A 20,738-nucleotide genomic window follows, 5' to 3' on the forward strand; every position below is an offset into this window, starting at 1 on the left:
TATATAGGAACCGCAATTGACTAAAAACCTATGTTTATTCCTGAGTAAAATGTTTCTGAAAATCCTTTAGCAATTGACGACGTTATTGGTCAATGAAAGATTGCATTTCTCGTGATTATTTGGGGCCAAACCCACGTACTCCTGATTTTATAACTAAAGTTAATATTTAATTAATATACGTACGTATTATTTCACATTTAAGTAATACATTTTTTATTATAACGAAGCTAAAAATCATTTACCATTTGATTCTACTTAAATAATATCATAACAAAAGTTAAGAAAATTAATATCTTTTAGGAACTATGCAAATATATGCGTGGAGAATTTAATGCGGAGCGGGAACTTCAAGCAATTCAGTACATTATAGGACTAGGAATAGAACGAGAAGAACTTAGAGATGAAATATTTGTACAATGCATTCGTCAAACAACAAAAAATCCCAATTTGGAATGGACTGATCGTTTATGGTTATTATTGTGTTTAATAATCGTAGCTTTTCAACCGAGTAAATTACTATTCAGGTACGTATGCATTAATTATAGGTATACTGATCGTCATTAAATCGTCAAAACTATTTGTTGTAGATAATAGACATATTTGATGATATTTCTACCAATTTTTTATTCTTTAGTTTAACTATCGGGACATTTTTATTAATTTCGAGTTCTTGTAAACTCACATATGATATTCAGTAAATTATATATATGAATATCATATTTTGACTGTCCAGGCTATTTTTATAAGAAAAAAATTAAATTCTTATATTATCTAGACAGTGCTTATGTTTAATATCACACTTTTTAAAACTTAAAAAATTTACATTTAATTAAATTAGTTTAGATCCTTGGCCAAATATATATCCTTTCGATTGATATAACCCCTTAAAACTATTTTAAGCAAAAAAATCGATTTTAATTTTTGTGTTTCGTATAATATAAAATTTGAAATACATGAAAAATTCCAATACAGCAGGACTTTATTATTATTATGATTTATTTATTAGTATTTCAAATACTTTATCTTTAGAGCTATATTTATCTTTAGAGCTATACTTTATCTTTAGAGCTATATTATCTTTAGAGCTATATTATTTAATTTAATATTAATTTAACATTATTAAAAACTCTGATATATATTATTTTTCACAAAAATTACACAATTTCTTTTAAATATATTAAAATTTTGTTCATTCTTGATCTCCGTTGGTAGCAGATTAAAACGTTGCAGCCTTTGTAGAATAGTACCCTCTTCATTTTATTGCTAGTTGCTTTGTGCAGTCTAAAATCGTTCGCATTTCGTAGATTATAGGGCTGTATTTGGCTGACATAAGTTAGCTAATCTGTTAGGTATTCTGGTGCTTTTCCCATTTTCATTTTGTATATAAATATCTATGTATTAAGTTGAAGCCGTTGCCTTATATTTAACCATTTTAAAGTGTCAAGCATAATATGTATTGGTGTAAACCTGTTGCACTTTATAATTGACATCATAGCCTTGTTTTGTAGCTCATAGCATTGATTATTCGTGATTCGTTATCCGGCAACATCAATTATCCGGAATGGAAAAATTATTTTTTTTTTGCATCGAATTAATTTTAGTTTTTATTGACGTAAATTTTTCAGCATCGTTTTACCGTGATTACCTCTATTATCCGTGATTATAAGCAAAATTCTATTATTTTTTAACAACGATGAACGAATCGAAACCGGGAATTCCCTTGAAACGAAAATACAAAATTGAAAAATAATACAAACAACATTACATGATTAGTTTTAAAAATTACATTACTTGAAATCCTTATCTACTGTTTACAGTTTTCTCACACAATTATTATACCCTTCACCTTCGTGAGAAGGGTATATATAAGTTTGTCATTCCGTTTGTAATTTCTATAATATAATTTTCCGACCCTATAAAGTATATATATTCTGGATCCTTATAGATAGCGGAGTCGATTAAGCCATGTCCGTCTGTCTATCTGTTGAAATCAGTTTTTAGAGGACCCCAGATATCGGCGGGATTCGAATCTTCAATAATTCTATTAGACATGCTTTCGAGAAGATCGCTATTTAAAATCAGCAAAATGGGTCGGTAAATAACGGAGATATGAGCAAAAATCCGAGACAACCTCTGAAAATTTCATCAAAAAATTGTTAAAAAAGCAACAACAACACTGTATATAGAAAAAGATGTACACGTGTGTGTGTAGAAGTATTTGATTTTATTCAGCTGTGTATTTTTTGTATGTTTGGAATCCAAACATACAAAAAAATACACAGCAAAAAAATATGATTTGCATTTTTGTTAAAATAAAATAATTTTCCCTTTTGTTTTGCAAATATATTTTTTAATGAATAGAAAAAAGTATTTAAAACGTTTTCAATTATATGAGAGTAGATTGTGAGTTATTGTACAATAATTTTATATGCGAATAATGTAAGTTTGAAATTTAAAACTAACACAAATTTTTTCCAAGTGCTTTTTAAAACAATTTTTTTACGATAAACAAAAACAAAATCTACGTCTCGTCAATGTTTACCAGCAATGAATACGAAAGTGTTGTTGTTTTACTCTTGCTTGTATACTGTTAAGAACACAACAACGTATTGCTATTGTTAAGCGCATATAAGTGTATAGAAAACACACTGTCTATAGCTAAGCGCATTTACAAAAACAAAAGAGTACCAAGCGCATAGGGCTTGGGCACCCTTGGTTTGGATGCTGTTGGCATCATTGTGTTGTTATGTTTGTTTTTCTGTGCTTTTCGTCATGTATGTTTAGATGTCTGGTTTAGATGTATTTTGTGTTTTATTTCGTTTAGCGTTGTTGTTGTTCTTTTTGTTTAGCTTTTGATGTAATAATAATGTAGTCGGGAAAAAATTTAAAATTTATAAAAGATGTTTAAAATACACTATGGTGAAGTGTATATAATATTCGGCACAGCCGAATATATCATTCTTACTTGTTTTTTTAATATTTTTGAAACATGTATGAATATAAAATCCTTGAATTATTTCGTACATGTTCATTTATTAAATAATTAAAATATCTATTAAAACACTATCCAAAATTGGCACTCAATTTACTTGGAAAATCGATTATACAGAATGCTTCCGGATCCGACCATCACGGAAAGTCGAGGTCCCACTGTACCTACTTTTGTGATTTAAATATATGTTATTTTTCCAAATTTTTAAACACATATCAAAGACTGAATAATACAAAGATGTTGTGCAATGATTTGCCGGTACTAAAACCTTCACTGGATTTATCTACTCTAATATATTTGGAAGTGTGTATTCTGTGTATTCTTTTCACATAAAATAATAAACAAATAAATTTTTTGCAAGAAAAAAATCAACAATTACCGTACAAAAAAAAAAAGTATATTCTTATATGTAAGAATGTATGTAGGCAATAGCAAGGCGAATTCAGATAAGGTGGTGGAAGTTCTGCAACATTTCCTATGTATTTCGTTTTTTCTTTTGGTTTTGGTAAATGTCAAAAACCATAAGTACGGCGAATTCATTTGATGAAAAATTTTTGTAAAATGTTTATATTATATTAAAGAATAAAGATATTAAAATTTGTTAGGAAAATATATTCTGAATTGAATAATGTTTGTTTCAAAGAAAAAATTCTATTCCGGCAGCTTAAGTTGCAAGATTTAAGTAAGTGCCTTAAGAAAAATAAACATAAAAAAGTACATATTCATGAAAATATTATATTACGAATGAATGAATATTTGTTGCGAATGGATAATTCGACACCGGCGGAGTATTGAAAATATTTGGCCATAATGTAGTAGCCGCCGGACGGGTAAATACCTCATATGGGTTTTGTTATAGAAAGCGTTCCGGGACAGACTTTTTTTAGTTAATCTCTTTATCTACATAGTGTATATATAAAACAAATTGTTTAATTTGTTAACATTTAATAGATTTCAAAATTAAGCCATAACGTAGAAGTCAGCTGCCGCCAGCCGGAAAAATCCTTCATATTCGTTCCTTAATATTAAGTGTTCCGAATAAGATTTTGTTTAGTTAATCACGTAATCTACACAATTTTAATATAAAACAGTATTGTGTAATATGTTAACTAGAGTGCTCCAAAAAAAACTAAGTTTCGAATTTTGCCCGTCCCCCCTAAAATTGTTCTACGGGTTATAAAAATAAGTCGAGCAAAAATTTAGGTCAATAAGACTACGTTAACTGGTGCCGCAACGCCTCTGAAGTTTGAAGACGCATTTACAAAGTTTTGTCATTAAATAATTTGTTTTGTATTTTATTGTCAAAGAATCGTAATGTACACAGAATTAGCGTTACAAAAAGATAAAAAACACAAAAATTGGTTGAAAAATGTAAAAGTTATTAAAAATTCCCCAGGCCATTATCGTGTCTCAGAGCACTTGAATTCGAAATGTGATAAGAAAATAAACATATTTTTGAAAATATTCTAATAAAACAATTAAAATACTTAACCTAAAATACATCTGTAGTTACTTGAATATGAGTTTTGTCCTTATAGAATAACGTAAACTTGTTCTCAGCTATGGTCGAAAAATTTTGATATTTTTAACGGTCGTTTCAAAATTCAAATTTTAATTTTTGATACTTTGTTAAACAAATTTCAATATTTTTGGGATAACTCATAGGGATTTATGGACAACAGATAAAAAATTAGGTCAATACCTCTTATAGTTTGCCTGTACCTTCAATTTTGAATTCAGCGGATTTCAAAAAAAAACACATTTTTATGTAATATTTTGCAAAATTAGCCTTTTTATTATATTGTTGTGTATTTTAAATGGAACCTTTTGTAAATTTATTAGTCCACATATTTCTGAATAAAAATCAAGAGTTTCGTGCAATTTGGACGCCATTAACCCATAAACTTTAAAGGTCAAAGGTCAAATTTTGTAATATTTACAATTTTTGATGGAAACTAGTCGAAATTGTTTCTATTTTTAGGTAGATTATCACAAAACTTAAGAAATTTATTTATTAACAACCGATATTTCCAATAATAGCGAAAAAAAATTAATTGACCTTTAAACGGCCTTGGGATCAAAATGACCCCGATGTTTTAAAAACATGCCAATTTGGACATATTTCAATAAAACCCGATTGTAATCCCATTAATTCAGCAAATTGATAAAAAAAACAATTGGGTATTATAAAAAATATAATATATATAAATGAAAATAATGAAATCTAAAAAATGTATTTAAATATTATTTGCATTAAATATTTTAAAATAAAAACTGGAAAATTATATCACAAATATAGATTATGATATCTTAGTTTTTAATACCAAATTTAAATCGATTACAAAAAGTATTATGGTTCAAATTAACACCATATTCAAAAAGGTTTAATGCCTAAAATTTTTTAAGCTGAATTAATGGGATTGCAAACGGGTTTTATTGAAATATGTCCAAATTGGCATGTTTTTATAACATCGGGGTCATATTGATCCCAAGGCCGTTTAAGGGTCAATTAATTTTTTTCACTATTATTGGAAATATCGGTTGTTAATGAATAAATTTCTTAAGTTTTGTGATAATCTACCTAAAAATAGAAACAATTTCGATTAGTTTCCATCAAAAATTGCAAATATTACAAAATTTGACCTTTGACCTTTAAAGTTTATGGGTTAATGACGTCCAAATTGCACGAAACTCTTGATTTTTATTCAGAAATATGTGGACTAATAAATTTACAAAAGGTTCCATTTAAAATACACAACAATATAATAAAAAGGCTAATTTTGAAAAATATTACATAAAAATGGGTTTTTGTCGAAATCCGCTGAATTCAAATTGCAGGTACAGGCAAACTACAAGAGGTATTGACCTAATTTTTTATCTGTTATCCATAAATCCCTATGAGTTCTCCCAAAAATATTGAAATTTGTTTAACAAAGTGTCAAAAAAACTAAAATTTGAATTTTGAAACGACCGTTAAAAATATCAAATTTTTTCGACCATAGCTGAGAACAGATTTACGTTATTCTATAAGGACAAAAACTTATATTCAAGTAACTACAGATGTATTTTAAGTAATACAATTGTTTTATTAGAATATTTTCAAAAATATGTTTATTTTTCTATCACATTTCGATTTCAAGTGCTCTGAGACACGATAATGGTCTGGGGAATTTTTAATAACATTCTGTGTACATTACGATGACAAAACTTTTGTGAAAACTGAAAAAATTGCATATTTTCCCCTTGTAAATGCATCTTTAAACTTCAGAGCCGTTGCGGCACCAGTTAACGTAATCCTATTGACCTAATTTTTGGCACGACTTATTTTTATAACCCATAGAACAATTCTAGTTTTTTTCCTTCATACAAGCTTGGAGAACTCTAATGTTAACATTTAATAGAAAAAATATTTTTCTTAAATTATATATTTGTATACATACCAATTATGCCATTATTTAAATAAAATGATATTTGTTTACGAGATGCGTGGTATTTTCAGATTTTTTACATAAATAATTCAAAATATTAACGAAGTTTTTCTCTGTTTAACGGACATTTTTATACCCTTCACCTTCGTGAGAAGGGTATATATAAGTTTGTCATTCCGTTTGTAATTTCTACAATATAATTTTCCGACCCTATAAAGTATATATATTCCGAGTCCTTATAGATAGCGGAGTTGATTAAGCTATGTCCGTCTGTCTGTTCGTTTGTCTGTGTGTTTGTTGAAATTAGTTTTTAGAGGACCCCAGATATCGGCAAGATCCGAATCTTCAATAATTCTATTAGACATGCTTTCGAGAAGATCAGCAAAATCGGTAATAACGGAGATATGAGCAAAAATCCGAGACAACCTCTGAAAATTTCATCAAAAAATTTCAATTTTTTTCATGCGTTGTTAAAAAAGCAACAACAACACTGTATATTAGAAAAAGATGAACACGTGTGTATGTAGATGTATTTGGTTTTATTCAGCTGTGTATTTTTTGTATGGTTGCATGCGTTGTTAATTTTGTTTTTATTTTTCTGTGTTTTTCCTTATGTATGTTTAGATGTCTATTGGTTTAGATGCCTTGTTTATTTTATTTTTTATTTCGTTTAGCGTTGTTGTTGTTCTTTTTGTTTAGCTTTTGATGTAATAATAATGTAGTCGGGAAAAAATATAAAATTTATAAAAGATGTTTAAAATACACTACGGTGAAGGGTATATATGATTCGGCACAGCCGAATATAGCACTCTTACTTGTTAAATATAAAAATGTAAACAACTTTGAAAGCTAGAAAAACCAGGCGAATTAAGAAAAAAATTATCAGCTGATTGATTAACACCACCTTATATGAATTCGACTTGGTGGTGGCAGTTCTGCAACAACAACAACATTTTACATGTATTTTTTTACGTAGATGTCAAAAACCATAAGTACGGCGAATTCGTTTGATGAAAAATTTTTGTAAAATGTTTATGTTATATTAAAAAATAAGGATATTAAAATTTGTGAGGAATATATATTCTGAATTGAATAATGTTTGTTTCAAACGAAAAATTCTATTCCGGTATCTTAATTTGCATAATTTCATGTTTATTTTTCACCATAATGTCAAACTTTGTTTACATTTTGTAAATGTCAAACTTTGTTTTCATTTTGTTAATGTCAAAGTGCTTTCATTGTATATATGTAAAATTTGTGATTAAAGTGAAATTGTGTGATTAGGTTATATTTTTGTGTTTTAAGCTTTAAAAGTTTAAGCATAAAAAAATTATAAACAGATTCAAATTTTTAAACATTTTTTGTTTGATATAAATTCGTAGTAGAGAATTTTTTAAAAATCAATTAAGAAGGTGATTAAAACAATCAAATTATTAAATGATTACACACAACGTTAAAGGAATACTCGATCTCTAACAATGCGTTCAGCATTTGCAAAAAATATCACTTTTTTTGTCACAATTGAATATATAAAGTGTTTCATAAATTGTCAAGAAACTGGAATATTATATGCCTAAAATGTTGTTGACTGTTTAAGAATTAGAAATATAAAAGAAAACTAAAATAGTAACGTAGGCCAGAAAAATTGTTTCAATCAATTAAAAAATTAATTAAAATTGTACACTTAGGTTTTAAACAACGAGATAATTAAGGCAAATAAAAATTAGTTTTTATAAAAATCAAAGAAAAAGAAAAACGTCTTAATTGAAAATAAACTACCGATAATTTTTTCTGTGTAGTATTTATACATGACATAATTTGTAATAATTTATTATTTCAGAAAAAAAGTATTTTTTAGGCCCTTGTTAAGAAGATCGTTTACGATCTGGGGATTTCAAGTATTATTTGAAGACAGATTTTCGTTGGGAGGCATTTGTTAATTTTCGTGAAATTTGGGGATTTTTTATAATTTTTGCGCTATTTAATTTAATAAATTTAAATAAGCAAAATCCGTACATAACAGAAATATAAGCAAAAATCCGAGACAACCTCAGAAAAATCATCAAATATTTTTCTCAAAAGCATGAAGTTTAATATCGTATAATTTGTAAATAAATCGTTCGATTTTATTAATCTTGGTCTCTGAAGTTTGAGAAAAAATAAGATTGGTTTTACATACAAAAAAATAGAATATAGTCTCACCGATCACATATAAAGAATGGAACCATTAAGGAATTTCAAAAATGTTATGTTTTAGTGAAATAATCAACAGTATTTAAACAAATTTATAATTATGTTTGGACGAACATATATTTTCTTCGAAATTTTTAATTCTTTTTGTCCATGTTGTCGTTGATATTATAACCTAATTTTAGTTACGAATTATAAAAAATACATTTTTAAAATGTCTTTGGTCAAGAATTGTTTTTGATTTTGTTATCCTATAACACAGTGCTTCATTATTTATTGGACTTAAACGAGACCATATAGACACAATAGTAGTGGTCTTATAAAGTAAAACTGTGTTTATATTTTTTTCATTTTCTGATCTTTCCTCCTTTTTAAGAATATACAAATTTTATTAAATATTTCTATCAAATAGTTTTCGTCAATATGAGTATCAAATGGGTACCACACTCTTAAATATTAAGAACCTTATGCAAAAACAAATATATAATTTAACAATGATATACTACACACTTTTTCCATATAAAAACAGGTTTTAACAACCATTTTTAACTTAATAATCGTTTTTGCATAAGACGGTAATTCTATAGCACTATTAGTTAAGTCGTTAAAAAATATATTATTACTGTAATATTAAAAAATTAATTTCTTGATATATACGGAAATATACATGTTAGGAAAATACTGGACATTATTTTATGGACTTGAACAAAATGAAATACTCGTGAAAGCAGAGATTGCATACGTAAGATCTGGGTACTCAGTTTTCCACTTTCTGGTCCTTTTTAAATGACATTAAAATATATATTCTTTTCATTTTTAGCAGCATGCTTATGTAAAGGGACGATCTTTTCACAAGAAAGACAAAAATTTCTACGTATACCGAACCTTGCTTCCTGGGCAAAAAGATACTCCACCGAAAATTAAAATGGAGACACCACATAAAGAATATGATCAACAAAGCACGCTGCTGGGCGATATGTAGGAGAACTATAGCCATGAAATGCGGTCTTAGTCCTACTATGACAAATTGGCTTTATATAGCTATGCTTCAATAATCTGGTGGACTGGAAGATCCAGAAGCAGAAATATACCACCGTTTACCAAATCACAACACAAGCTTCCAGGCAGAAGTACGCAGCAAAGTTTATGTTTTTATATATATTTTTCAATAAATTTTTTTATTTAATTTATGGTATTAAATTAATTTATGGTATTAAACATTTTTTGTACGAATCTAGCATTTAATATAAAATTTCTTAAAATTTTCTTTACAACCAGAGACTTAATTTTTAACGACTTCTTTAAATGCAATTTTTTATAGATATTTATGTTTTTTTCAATTTTTAAAAGTGAAAAAGTACAATTTGGCCACTGATGGCCTCTAAGCGACCAAATGCTAAAGATACTCTGAAATCTTCTCAATAACACCAAAATAAAAATGTTTGCCTTATTTTGCCTCTGCGGCATTTACGCTCTCTTTTCTAACACTCCGTGCTATGGAAATATTTATATTTTATTTAAAATCTAATTATTGAATGCGAAATAAATTGATTTAAGTAATAAGTAAAATAGTAGAAATTAGTGAAATAATGGCTGAACGTGCTATTGATTAATGCATTATTGGTCTTACATTCCTGTAAAAAAGTTTTGCAAAATTATTAGACGGAATCTATTTGTACGGAAAAATCCGTGATAAGAAGAGTAACTCTCATAAGGGATCTCATAAGGGTACTTTAAAAGTTTATAAAGACTACTACAACGGTATGTAAACCACATATTATCAAGTTAGCGATTTTTAGTGACAAAATATAGAAAATAAAACTACTCTTGGTATAATTCAAACTAAAATTTTTACTATGTAAATATTATAGTTTACTATTCACAGCATAATCCTTTTAATTTACAGCAGCAAAGTTGTACAAAATTCAAAATTAAGCGTAGCAGATATGTCGGAAGAAGCTCAAGAAGCCACGAACAAACTATTTAAAAACAAGTTACAGTGCTATATTCGGCTGTGCCGAATCTTAAATACCCTCCACCAGCTACTTCTATTTAATACATTTCTAATTTATCAAGTACATATTTGTAGAAATGAGTTTTCTCATGTCTTAAATAGAAAAATCCCAAGATTTAAATTTATTACAATTCTAAAGTTAACTGAACATTACAAACGCTTTTTTCTTAATTTTTTGAATGTGCTTAGCGATATTTAGTAATTTGCATGTGTGTGAAAGATTTAAGGATTTTTAAAATACATATATAGTTTTGTTCTACACAAATTGATAATGCAACTAGTTAAATACTATTAAAGCATTTTTATGGGGCAGGACCTAGTATGGGAGATATGATCAATTATACCCCTATCGTAAAAGATTCTTTAAGCTAAATTTCTGTACATAAAATATATATTTCAGTCAAATTTTGTATCGTAATTTAGTAACAAGTAATGTGTGTTTAAGTGATTTTCTGAAGGGAACCTTGTATGGGACCGACCGCACCCATGTAATAAACCGATCGTGAAAAAATCTTTCAATGTAATGGTAATGAGTAATGTGCTTTAAAGAGATTTTCGAAAAAGGACTTTGTATGGGAGCTATGTCCCATACAAATTCAAAATTTTGTATCTATAAATGGTATATTGCGAATTTAAGTGATTTTCTGGAGGGGACCTATTATGAGAGCTATGACGAAATATGGACCGATCGTGAAACAATTTTATAGTGTAATTTATGTATGTATATAAGAGCAATATTTTTGCTAAATGTATGGATATAAATATTTTTAATGGGTTAGGTGTTTTTCGGGAGGGGACCTTGTATGAGAGCTATGACCAGTTATGGGCTGATCGGAAAAAAATCTCAACAATATTTCTGTGCATATATGCAATACTTGTTACAAATTCTATATGGATATCTTAGTTAAATAATGAGTTATGAGCTATGACCAATTAAAGACCGATCGGAAAAAATTTTACAGTTATATTTTTGTGCATATGAGAAATACTTTTACTAAAGTTTATATGGATTTCGTAATTTAGTAAGGAGTTATTTTCGCTTAAGTGATTTTCGAGAGGAGAGCTTGTATGGGAGCTATGACCAATTATGGACCTATCGAAAAAAAATTCACAGTAATATTTTTTTTGCATATGAGCAATACTTTTACTAAATTTTATATGGATATCTTAATTTAGTAATGAGTTATACGCGTTTAAGTTATTTTTGGGAGGGGACTTTGTATGGGAGCTATGACCAATTATGTACCGATCGAAAAAAAAACCTTCATAGTAATATTTCTTTATATGAGAACAATACTTGTGCCAAATTTTATATCTATATCTTAATTAAGTAATGAGTTTAAGTGAATTTCGGGAGAGGACTTTGTATGGAAGCTATGACCAATTATGGACCGATCGGAAAAAATTTCATAGTAATATTTCGTTATGTGAGAACAATACTTGTAGCAAATTTTATATGGATATCTTGGACCCATCCAAAAAAAATTTCTTCTGAATAAATTCTATTGACATACGATTTTAATTTGTAAAATTTTGTGAAGATATCGACATTGCGACGGAAGTTATTAACAAAAAACCCATTTTCCGGGAATATGTACTTTGTATGGGAGGTATATGAAATTGTGGACCGATGATGGCTATTTTCAGCAGGGATCAGGCTCTTGTGTAGAAACGAAATTGTAAAAAATGCTTATTTTTTTCGAGGTTGTTTTAAATTTTAATTCATAACTACCCGGTGTGAACTGATTTTGCCCATTTTCAATACCAAACTGCTTAGGATAATAATGAATATATCCAGTGAATTTGATCTATTTGTTTGGCTTAGTTTTATCGTGAGCGTGTTTTAAATCAACTCAGAATTTTGTAAGGATCCAGAATATATATACTTCGTTGGGTCTTAGATGAATATTTCTTGACAAACTTATATATACCTTCTATCACCACTGATGGTGGAGGAGCGTATAAAAACCGAGAACAGAATTCCCGTAAATAAAGCCGAATATGAGAGATATTTTCAATTTGTATTAATTAATTCGCATCCCTTTATAACTGTAAAAAGAACTTTTCCTAAAAAAATCCAGAAATTTTACAGAGGATGCATTAAATTTAGTCTTTCGCGAAAGTAATTTGGATATCTATAAATGTAATAAAAAATTTCTTAAATAAAATTTTGGAAATTTTGCATTAAGTGCAACTTTTCTTCCTCTATCCATCGATACCCATAATTTATACCAAAACTTCGTAGTTTAGTTAATGTCAAGTTTTGCTCAGGGAGACCCCACTGTGCAGCGCTTAATATATTTGCCGACAGCCAGAAGGTTTAACTAAATTTAAGACTGTACTGGATTGTAGGAAATCTTTAACTCAATACTCTCCCAGAGGTCAGGTTCACATCATATGGGTACGAAAAATCTCCTCAAAATGATTCTGAGGTTAGTATGATAGTGCGTATTCCGAGAGGATACATAGGATTACAAGCACATTTATGCCAAATTGGACTTTCGGATTCAAACGTATGTAGAGCATGTGGAGAGGACAGTAAAACACTGCAGCACTTTCTTTGCCGCTGTCAGGCATTCTTCGAAGTTAGATCTAAGTATCTTGTTAGTTAAAAGTTAGATCCATGTATATTGATGTTATTCCAGAAATAACATTCCTGACTAACACTGATTGGAAGATTCTTAGTAATTACGTTCAGGAAACTATTAACTAAGTATGTAAAGAAATATTCCCACCAATTTTTTTTAAATCAAACTACACACTTTGGTCCCGAAAACTAATTTTTTGGCCAAAAGTCCAATTCAGGTGGAGAGGAAAAAAGTTATGCATTATTTATCTGCAGGTTTTGAATTTTTTTATCATTGTGATCCATCAGTATGATTTATAATTAAGATTTCTTAGTATTATTCCCCGATATACGTTAGGCAAATATTTTTTACTTTATTCATATTAAATACTTTTAAGAAACAAACTTTTCGTTTTGGTTATGTATTATCCACTATCTTGAGTTCAGTTTATTGAGTTTTAAAAATATGTATTTGCATTTGTAAATAGTGGCCACAGATTTACAGAACATATTCATTAAAAAAATCAAAAACAAATTTGCAGAAAGCAAAAACAACGACATTTGGGGATTTATTTCGAAATTATACGATATTAAACTTCAGGCCATTGAGAAAAATAACGATTTTGAGATTCTTTAGAACTTTAAATTTTGTATATATTCCAAAAGAATGTGCACCAAATTTCTCTTAATCGGAGAGGGTAAGGTGTAAACGAAGTTCGAAATATTTTATTTTTTTATATAAAAAACACTAAACTAGAATGAAAATTATTATTAATATTTATAAAAAATATAAAAATCCCCAAAAATAGCCCAAATTGTACGAAATCCCCACATCTGGCGCTATATTCGGCTGGGCCGAATCTTAAATAACCTCCACCAGCTACTTCTATTTAATACATTTCTAATTTATCAAGTATTTGTAGAAATGAGTTTTCTCATGTCTTAAATAGAAAAATCCCAAGATTTAAATTTATTACAATTCTAAGGTTAATTGAACATTACAAAAGCTTTTTTCTTAATTTTTTTAATGTGCTTAGCGATATTTAGTAATTTGCATGTGTGTGAAAGATTTATGGATTTTTAAAATACATATATAATTTTGTTCTACACAAATTGATAATGCAACTAGTTAAATACTATTAAAGCATTTTTATGGGACAGGACCTAGTATGGGAGATATGATCAATTATACCCCTATCGTAAAAGATTCTTTAAGCTAAATTTCTGTACATAAAATCTATATTTCAGTCAAATTTTGTATCGTAATTTAGTAACAAGTAATATGTGTTTAAGTGATTTTCTGAAGGGAACCTTGTATGGGACCGACCGCACCCATGTAATAAACCGATCATGAAAAAATCTTTCAATGTAATGGTAATGAGTAATGTGCTTTGAAGAGATTTTCGAAAAAGGACTTTGTATAGGAGCTATGTCCAATTATGTATATAAAGATAAAATTTCAAAATTTTGTATCTATAAATGGTATATTGTGAATTTAAGTGATTTTCTTGAGAAGACCTAGTATGAGAGCTATGACGAAATATGGACCGATCGTAAAACAATTTTATAGTGTAATTTTTGTATGTATATAAGAGCAATATTTTTGCTAAACGTATGGATATAAATATTTTTAATGAGTTATGTACGTTTAGGTGATTTTCGGGAGGGGACCTTGTATGAGAGCTATGACCAGTTATGGGCTGATCGGAAAAAAATTCTCAATAATATTTCTGTGCATATATGCAATACTTGTTCCAAATTCTATATGGATATCTTAGTTAAGTAATGAGTTATGAGCTATGACCAATTAAAGACCGATCGGAAAAAATTTTACAGTTATATTTTTGTGCATATGAGAAATACTTTTACAAAAGTTTATATGGATTTCGTAATTTAGTAAGGAGTTATTTTCGCTTAAGTGATTTTCGGGAAGGGAGCTTGTATGGGAGCTATGACCAATTATGGACCTATCGGAAAAAAATTTCATAGTAATATTTTTTTGCATATGAGCAATACTTTTACAAAATTGTATATGGATTTCTTAATTTAGTAGTGAGTTATACGTGTTTAAGTTATTTTTGGGAGGGGACTTTGTATGGGAGCTATGACCAATTATGTACCGATCGGAAAAAAACCTTCATAGTAATATTTCATTATATGAGAACAATACTTGTGCCAAATTTTATATCTATATCTTAATTAAGTAATGAGTTTAAGTGAATTTCGGGAGGGGACTTTGTATGGAAGCTATGACCAATTATGGACCGATCGGAAAAAAATTTCATAGTAATATTTCGTTATGTGAGAGCAATACTTGTAGCAAATTTTATATGGATATCTTAATTTAGTAATGCATTTAGACGTTTAAGTGATTTTCGGGAAGAGACCTTGTATGGGAGCTATGTCCAATTATGGACCCATCCATAAAAAATTTTCTTCTGAATAAATTCTATTAACATACGATTTTAATTTGTAAAATTTTGTGAAGATATCGACATTGCGACGGAAGTTATTAACAAAAAACCCATTTTCCGGGATTATGTACTTTGTATGGGAGGTATATGAAATTGTGGACCGATGATGGCTATTTTCAGCAGGGATCAGGCTCTTGTGTAGAAACGAAATTGTAAAAATGCTTATTTTTTCGAGGTTGTTTTAAATTTTGATTCATAACTTTACCCGGTGTGAACTGATTTTGCCCATTTTCAATACCAAACTGCTTAGGATAATAATGAATATATCCAGTGAATTTGGTCTATATTTAGCCAGACAGACAGACAGACGGGCATATCTAAATCGACTCAGAATTTTGTAAGGATCCAGAATATATATACTTCGTTGGGTCTTAGATGAATATTTCTTGGTGTTACACACGGAATGACAAACTTATATATACCTTCTTTCACCACTGATGGTGGAGGAGCGTATAAAAACCGAGAACAGAATTCCCGTACATGAAGCCGAATATGAGAGATATTTTCAATTTGTATTAATTAATTCGCATCCCTTTATAACTGTAAAAAGAACATTTCTTAAAAAAATCCAGAAATCTTACAGAGGATGCATTAAATTTAGTCTTTCGCGAAAGTAATTTGGATATTTATAAATGTAATAAAAAATTTCTTAAATAAAATAAAATCTTCCTCTATCCATCGATACCATAATTTATACCAAAATATTGTAGTTTAGTTAATGCCAAGTTTTGTTCAGAGAGACCCCACTGTGAAGCGCTTAATATATTTACCGACAGCCAGAAGATTGAAATAAATTTAAGACTGTACTGGATTGTAAGAAATCTTTAACTCAATACTATCCCATCATATGGGTACGAAAAATCTCCTCAAAATGATTCTGAGGTTAGCATGATAGTACGTATTCCGAGTGGATACATAGGATTACAAGCACATTTATGCCAAATTGGACTTGCGGATTCAAACGTATGTAGAGCATGTGGAGAGGACAGTAAAACACTGCAGCACTTTCTTTGCCGCTGTCAGGCATTCTTCGAAGTAAGATCTAAGTATCTTGTTAGTTAGAAGTTAGATCCATGTATATTGATGTTATTCCAGAAATAACATTCCTGACTAACACTGATTGGAAGATTCTTAGGAATAACGTTCAGGAAACTATTAACTAAGTATGTAAAGAAATATTCCCACCAATTTTTTTTAAATCAAACTACACACTTTGGTCCAGAAAACTAATTTTTTGGCCAAAAGTCCAATTCAGGTGGAGAGGAAAAAAGTTATGCATTATTTATCTGGAAGTTTTGAATTTTTTTTATCATTGTGATCCGTCAGTAAGGTTTTTAATTAAGACTTCTTAGTATTATTCATATTAAATACTTTTAAGAAACAAACTTTTCATTTTGGTTATGTATTATCCACTATCTTGAGTTCAGTTTATTGAGTTTTAAAAATATGTATTTGCATTTGTAATCAGTGGCAGTGTTGCCAAAACCTAATTGGGAAAAAGTGCTAGATTTTTTCAAAAAAATGCTAGAAAGTGCTAAAAATAAAGAAAAAATACTAGAAAAAAGTGCTAAGAAAATATTGTTTTTTTTCATTTCTAATGGAACGAGTTTAACACTAATTTTATATACATATTTATTTATTTAGCCATTACAATACAATTACAAATTATACTCAACCCAATTTACCGAGCAGGGTAAATTAAGATCAAAGTATCTTGTAGGAATTGAACCGACAACTCCCAGACTGACTAGCACACTAACAAACATATAGCATATACTTAGCTAACCGAGGCACCCAAATTTATTTACTTTAACAATCCCAAAAAGTGGATTTTCGAAATCGATCTTTCAGAATTTTTCTCTTTATTTTTTTACTATTTTCAACTGCATAAATATAGGTTTTAGCATAGTACGCGAACCTACCAAATCCAATTATTTTGGGATGATTTAAACACGGCATTTAAAAAACCAGTGAAAAATATATCAAATTTGTTGAAAATATTTTTGAAATATAAATTAACTGTTTCCCAAAATTGATTTCAATTTCAACAATTTGAATTAAAAAATCATTTAAGAAGTAAATCCACAATTGATCATTTGAAATTTTTGGATGTGAATATTTTTGAAATTATAATAATATTTCGAATCAAAAAGACACAAAATTAAATTTTTTGTACTATGTCTAACTTAAAGTTTTTACTAATTTTAAAAAAAATATTTGAAATTAGTTTTAAAAAATATAAAACCAATTTGTTATAACTTGTAACACTTTTTTGTTAAGATACATATTCTTACATATAAATAAAAGTAAAACTGAAATAAAATTGATGACTCTTGCTTTTTATAACTCTTGCTTAAGCTTTAAGTAAAGTTTATTTAAAATTATTATCATTCGTTCTTTGATTGTAAAACTAAACAGTTGGGAAATGAAAATAATAAAATTTAAAATTAAAATAAAACAATAAAATAAATTAACTTATATTCTGGTCCTGTGGCGCGAATTTCTCTTTAGTATCTATATTGAAACAATTATTGTTAGTAGTAGATTTTTTGGGATAATTTAAATAGCTCTAAAAAATGTTTAGAATTTTTGAATTACTATAAAAATCATATACAAATTATTTCTTTTGAATATTATACGAATCGATAATTCTACAAATACTTATTTTTATATTACACATATTTTGTAAACATATTTTTACAGAAAAAACTATTAAAATGACGAAAATAAATATATTATAAATAGTTCTAAAAAAGTGCCAAAAAATATTTGAAAAATGCTAGAAAGGGTGCTAGGTGCTAGATTATATTTTTGGGTGCTAAATGAGTTAAAAATATGCTAAATCTAGCACTAAAAGTGCTAAATTGGCAACACTGATCAGTGGCCACAGTTTTACAAAACATATTCATTTAAAACTTCAAAAACAAATTTGCAGAAAGCAAAAACAACAACATTTAAAATGGGGAGTTATTTCATTATGAAATAATTCCTCGAAATTAAAAAAGAAGATTAATAAAATCGAACAATTTATTTCGAAATTATATGATATTAAACTTCAGGCGATTTTGAAATTCTTTAGAACTTTTAGTTTTGTATATATTCCAAAAGAATGTGCACCAAATTTCTCTTAATCGGAGAGGGTAAGGTGCGAACGATGTTTGAAATATTTTAATTTTTTATATAAAAAACACTAAACTAGAATGAAAATTATTATTAATATTTATAAAAAATATAAAAATCCCCAAAACTAGCCCAAATTGTACGATTGTACAATTGTCCTCCAATTAAACTTGAAATCCCCACATCTGGCGGCACTGACTACAATTGACCATACAATTTTGTAGCCTGTACAAGTTCTGTAGCGTTTAATTTTTGAAGAATGATATTTATTATACATGGAATAGTTAAAGTCAATATGGGCATCAATTGAAAGAGGACAATCTCCGCAAATTGTTTTTGGTTTTTTTTTATTTATTTATTTATTTATTTATTTATTTATTTATTTTGGAATAGAAATTTTAAATAATATACATTGAAAACCAAACTAATACGAATGCACACAGGGCCAGAGAAATTGATTTTTGATAATAATTAAAGCATTGGATCTACATAATAAATATCACATAAAAGCTTTTAAGGGATTTTGTGAGAAAAAATTAAAAACTTAAAATGGCCTATCCTAAATGGTGGATTAATATTTTGTTAATTCGAAGATCACGTACATAATTTAGTTAAGTCTTATCTCCCTGATTTTTACAGAAGCACATTCCTTTTACGGCATACGATTTGATGGTGGGTATATATGATTTGGCATATACTTGTAGTATAAGTTGTCGTTGACATTATAATCTAATTTTAGTATATGGATTATAGAAATAAAAAAATGAATTTTTAAGAGATATCTTTGTTTTTGGAACTCGTTATCCTATAACACCGTGCAACAGTATTTATTGGTAAAACTGCGTTTTTAGTTTTCTCCTTTTAATTACCTCCTTTTTAAGAATATAAAAATGTATTAAAATATTTCTTTTAAATAGTTTTGGTACATAAGATTCAAAATACTTCGGTCGCCACCAAAGCCGAAAAAGTTTCGGAATAAGTCTAAAACTAATTGGATAATGTTCGTTTCTTTACTAATGAACCGTTTATGTCAGGACACTTTTCAATGTCGAAATAAAGAAGACATAGACGTCAAAGTAGAAATACTCACAAGTGCCTTGGTTGAATCGTTTGAGGACAGATACCCTCTGTGAGAGCGGAGATCTGCTCCGGAGAAACCCTGGGTAACCGGGGAGATTCGAAACCTTGGTAAGACTCTTCGCAAACTATTTAACCGTGCACGGCGTAAAAAGACCGCAGTTGTTCGTAAAGCCAAACGAGACTTCTGGAAACTTTTCTGTGAACAGGTAGACAGCGTAAATGACGTATCGAAGATAAAAAATTCCTATCCAAAACTCATGTCCAACCGGAATCTATGGTCTATGACACGGGTAGGATGCTGGAGGGTATGGAGGAGACACTGAAACTCCTAATGGTATCCCATAACATAGATGAACCGATATTAGAGGAAGGGGAGGCTAACACGCCAATTGTAACTACATCTGTTATGGTTAAAAGGGCAATCAAGAGCTTCGCTCCCTATAAAGCTGCAGGTCTGGATGACATTTTCCCAGCACTCTTACAGATGGAAGAGGGACTGGTTTCCGTACATCTGTCTCAGATATTTACATATACCCCCACCTTAGTCTTATCGACCGATAAGTCTTACGTCCTTCCTACTTAAAACCTTGAAACGGATAGTCTATAGTATGGTTAAAAGCAGTGTAACCAAGAAAGACCTAAAATTTAAGTAGCATGCTCATGTAAAGCGGCGATCGGGGGAAACCGCCTTAAAGTACATCCTTTAATATCCAACTATATACACTGGCGGTATGTATTGATATCGGAGGCGTCTTCAAATTCTTGCACACTGATACTCTTATCCAATCCCTAGACCAGTTTTATGTTGACCGGGTGCTCCGTAACTGGATCAACCACATGCTAAGGAATAGCTGGATAAGCTGCGATATATGTG

General features: G+C 28.9%; 1 protein-coding gene across 2 annotated transcripts in view; it reads left to right on the forward strand.

The window, feature by feature from the left end:
* LOC111688377 (myosin-I heavy chain) overlaps positions 1-20,738 on the forward strand; it is a 1,083,699-nt gene that overhangs the window by 417,881 nt on the left and 645,080 nt on the right. For both annotated transcript variants that reach the window (XM_046950624.1, XM_046950625.1), the window contains one exon: positions 301-524. In XM_046950624.1, the coding sequence (XP_046806580.1) occupies positions 301-524 (224 nt within the window). The remainder of the gene's footprint in view (positions 1-300; positions 525-20,738) is intronic.

This window comes from Lucilia cuprina, chromosome 4, assembly GCF_022045245.1.
Source record: "Lucilia cuprina isolate Lc7/37 chromosome 4, ASM2204524v1, whole genome shotgun sequence".
In the NCBI taxonomy this organism is placed as follows: domain Eukaryota; kingdom Metazoa; phylum Arthropoda; class Insecta; order Diptera; family Calliphoridae; genus Lucilia; species Lucilia cuprina.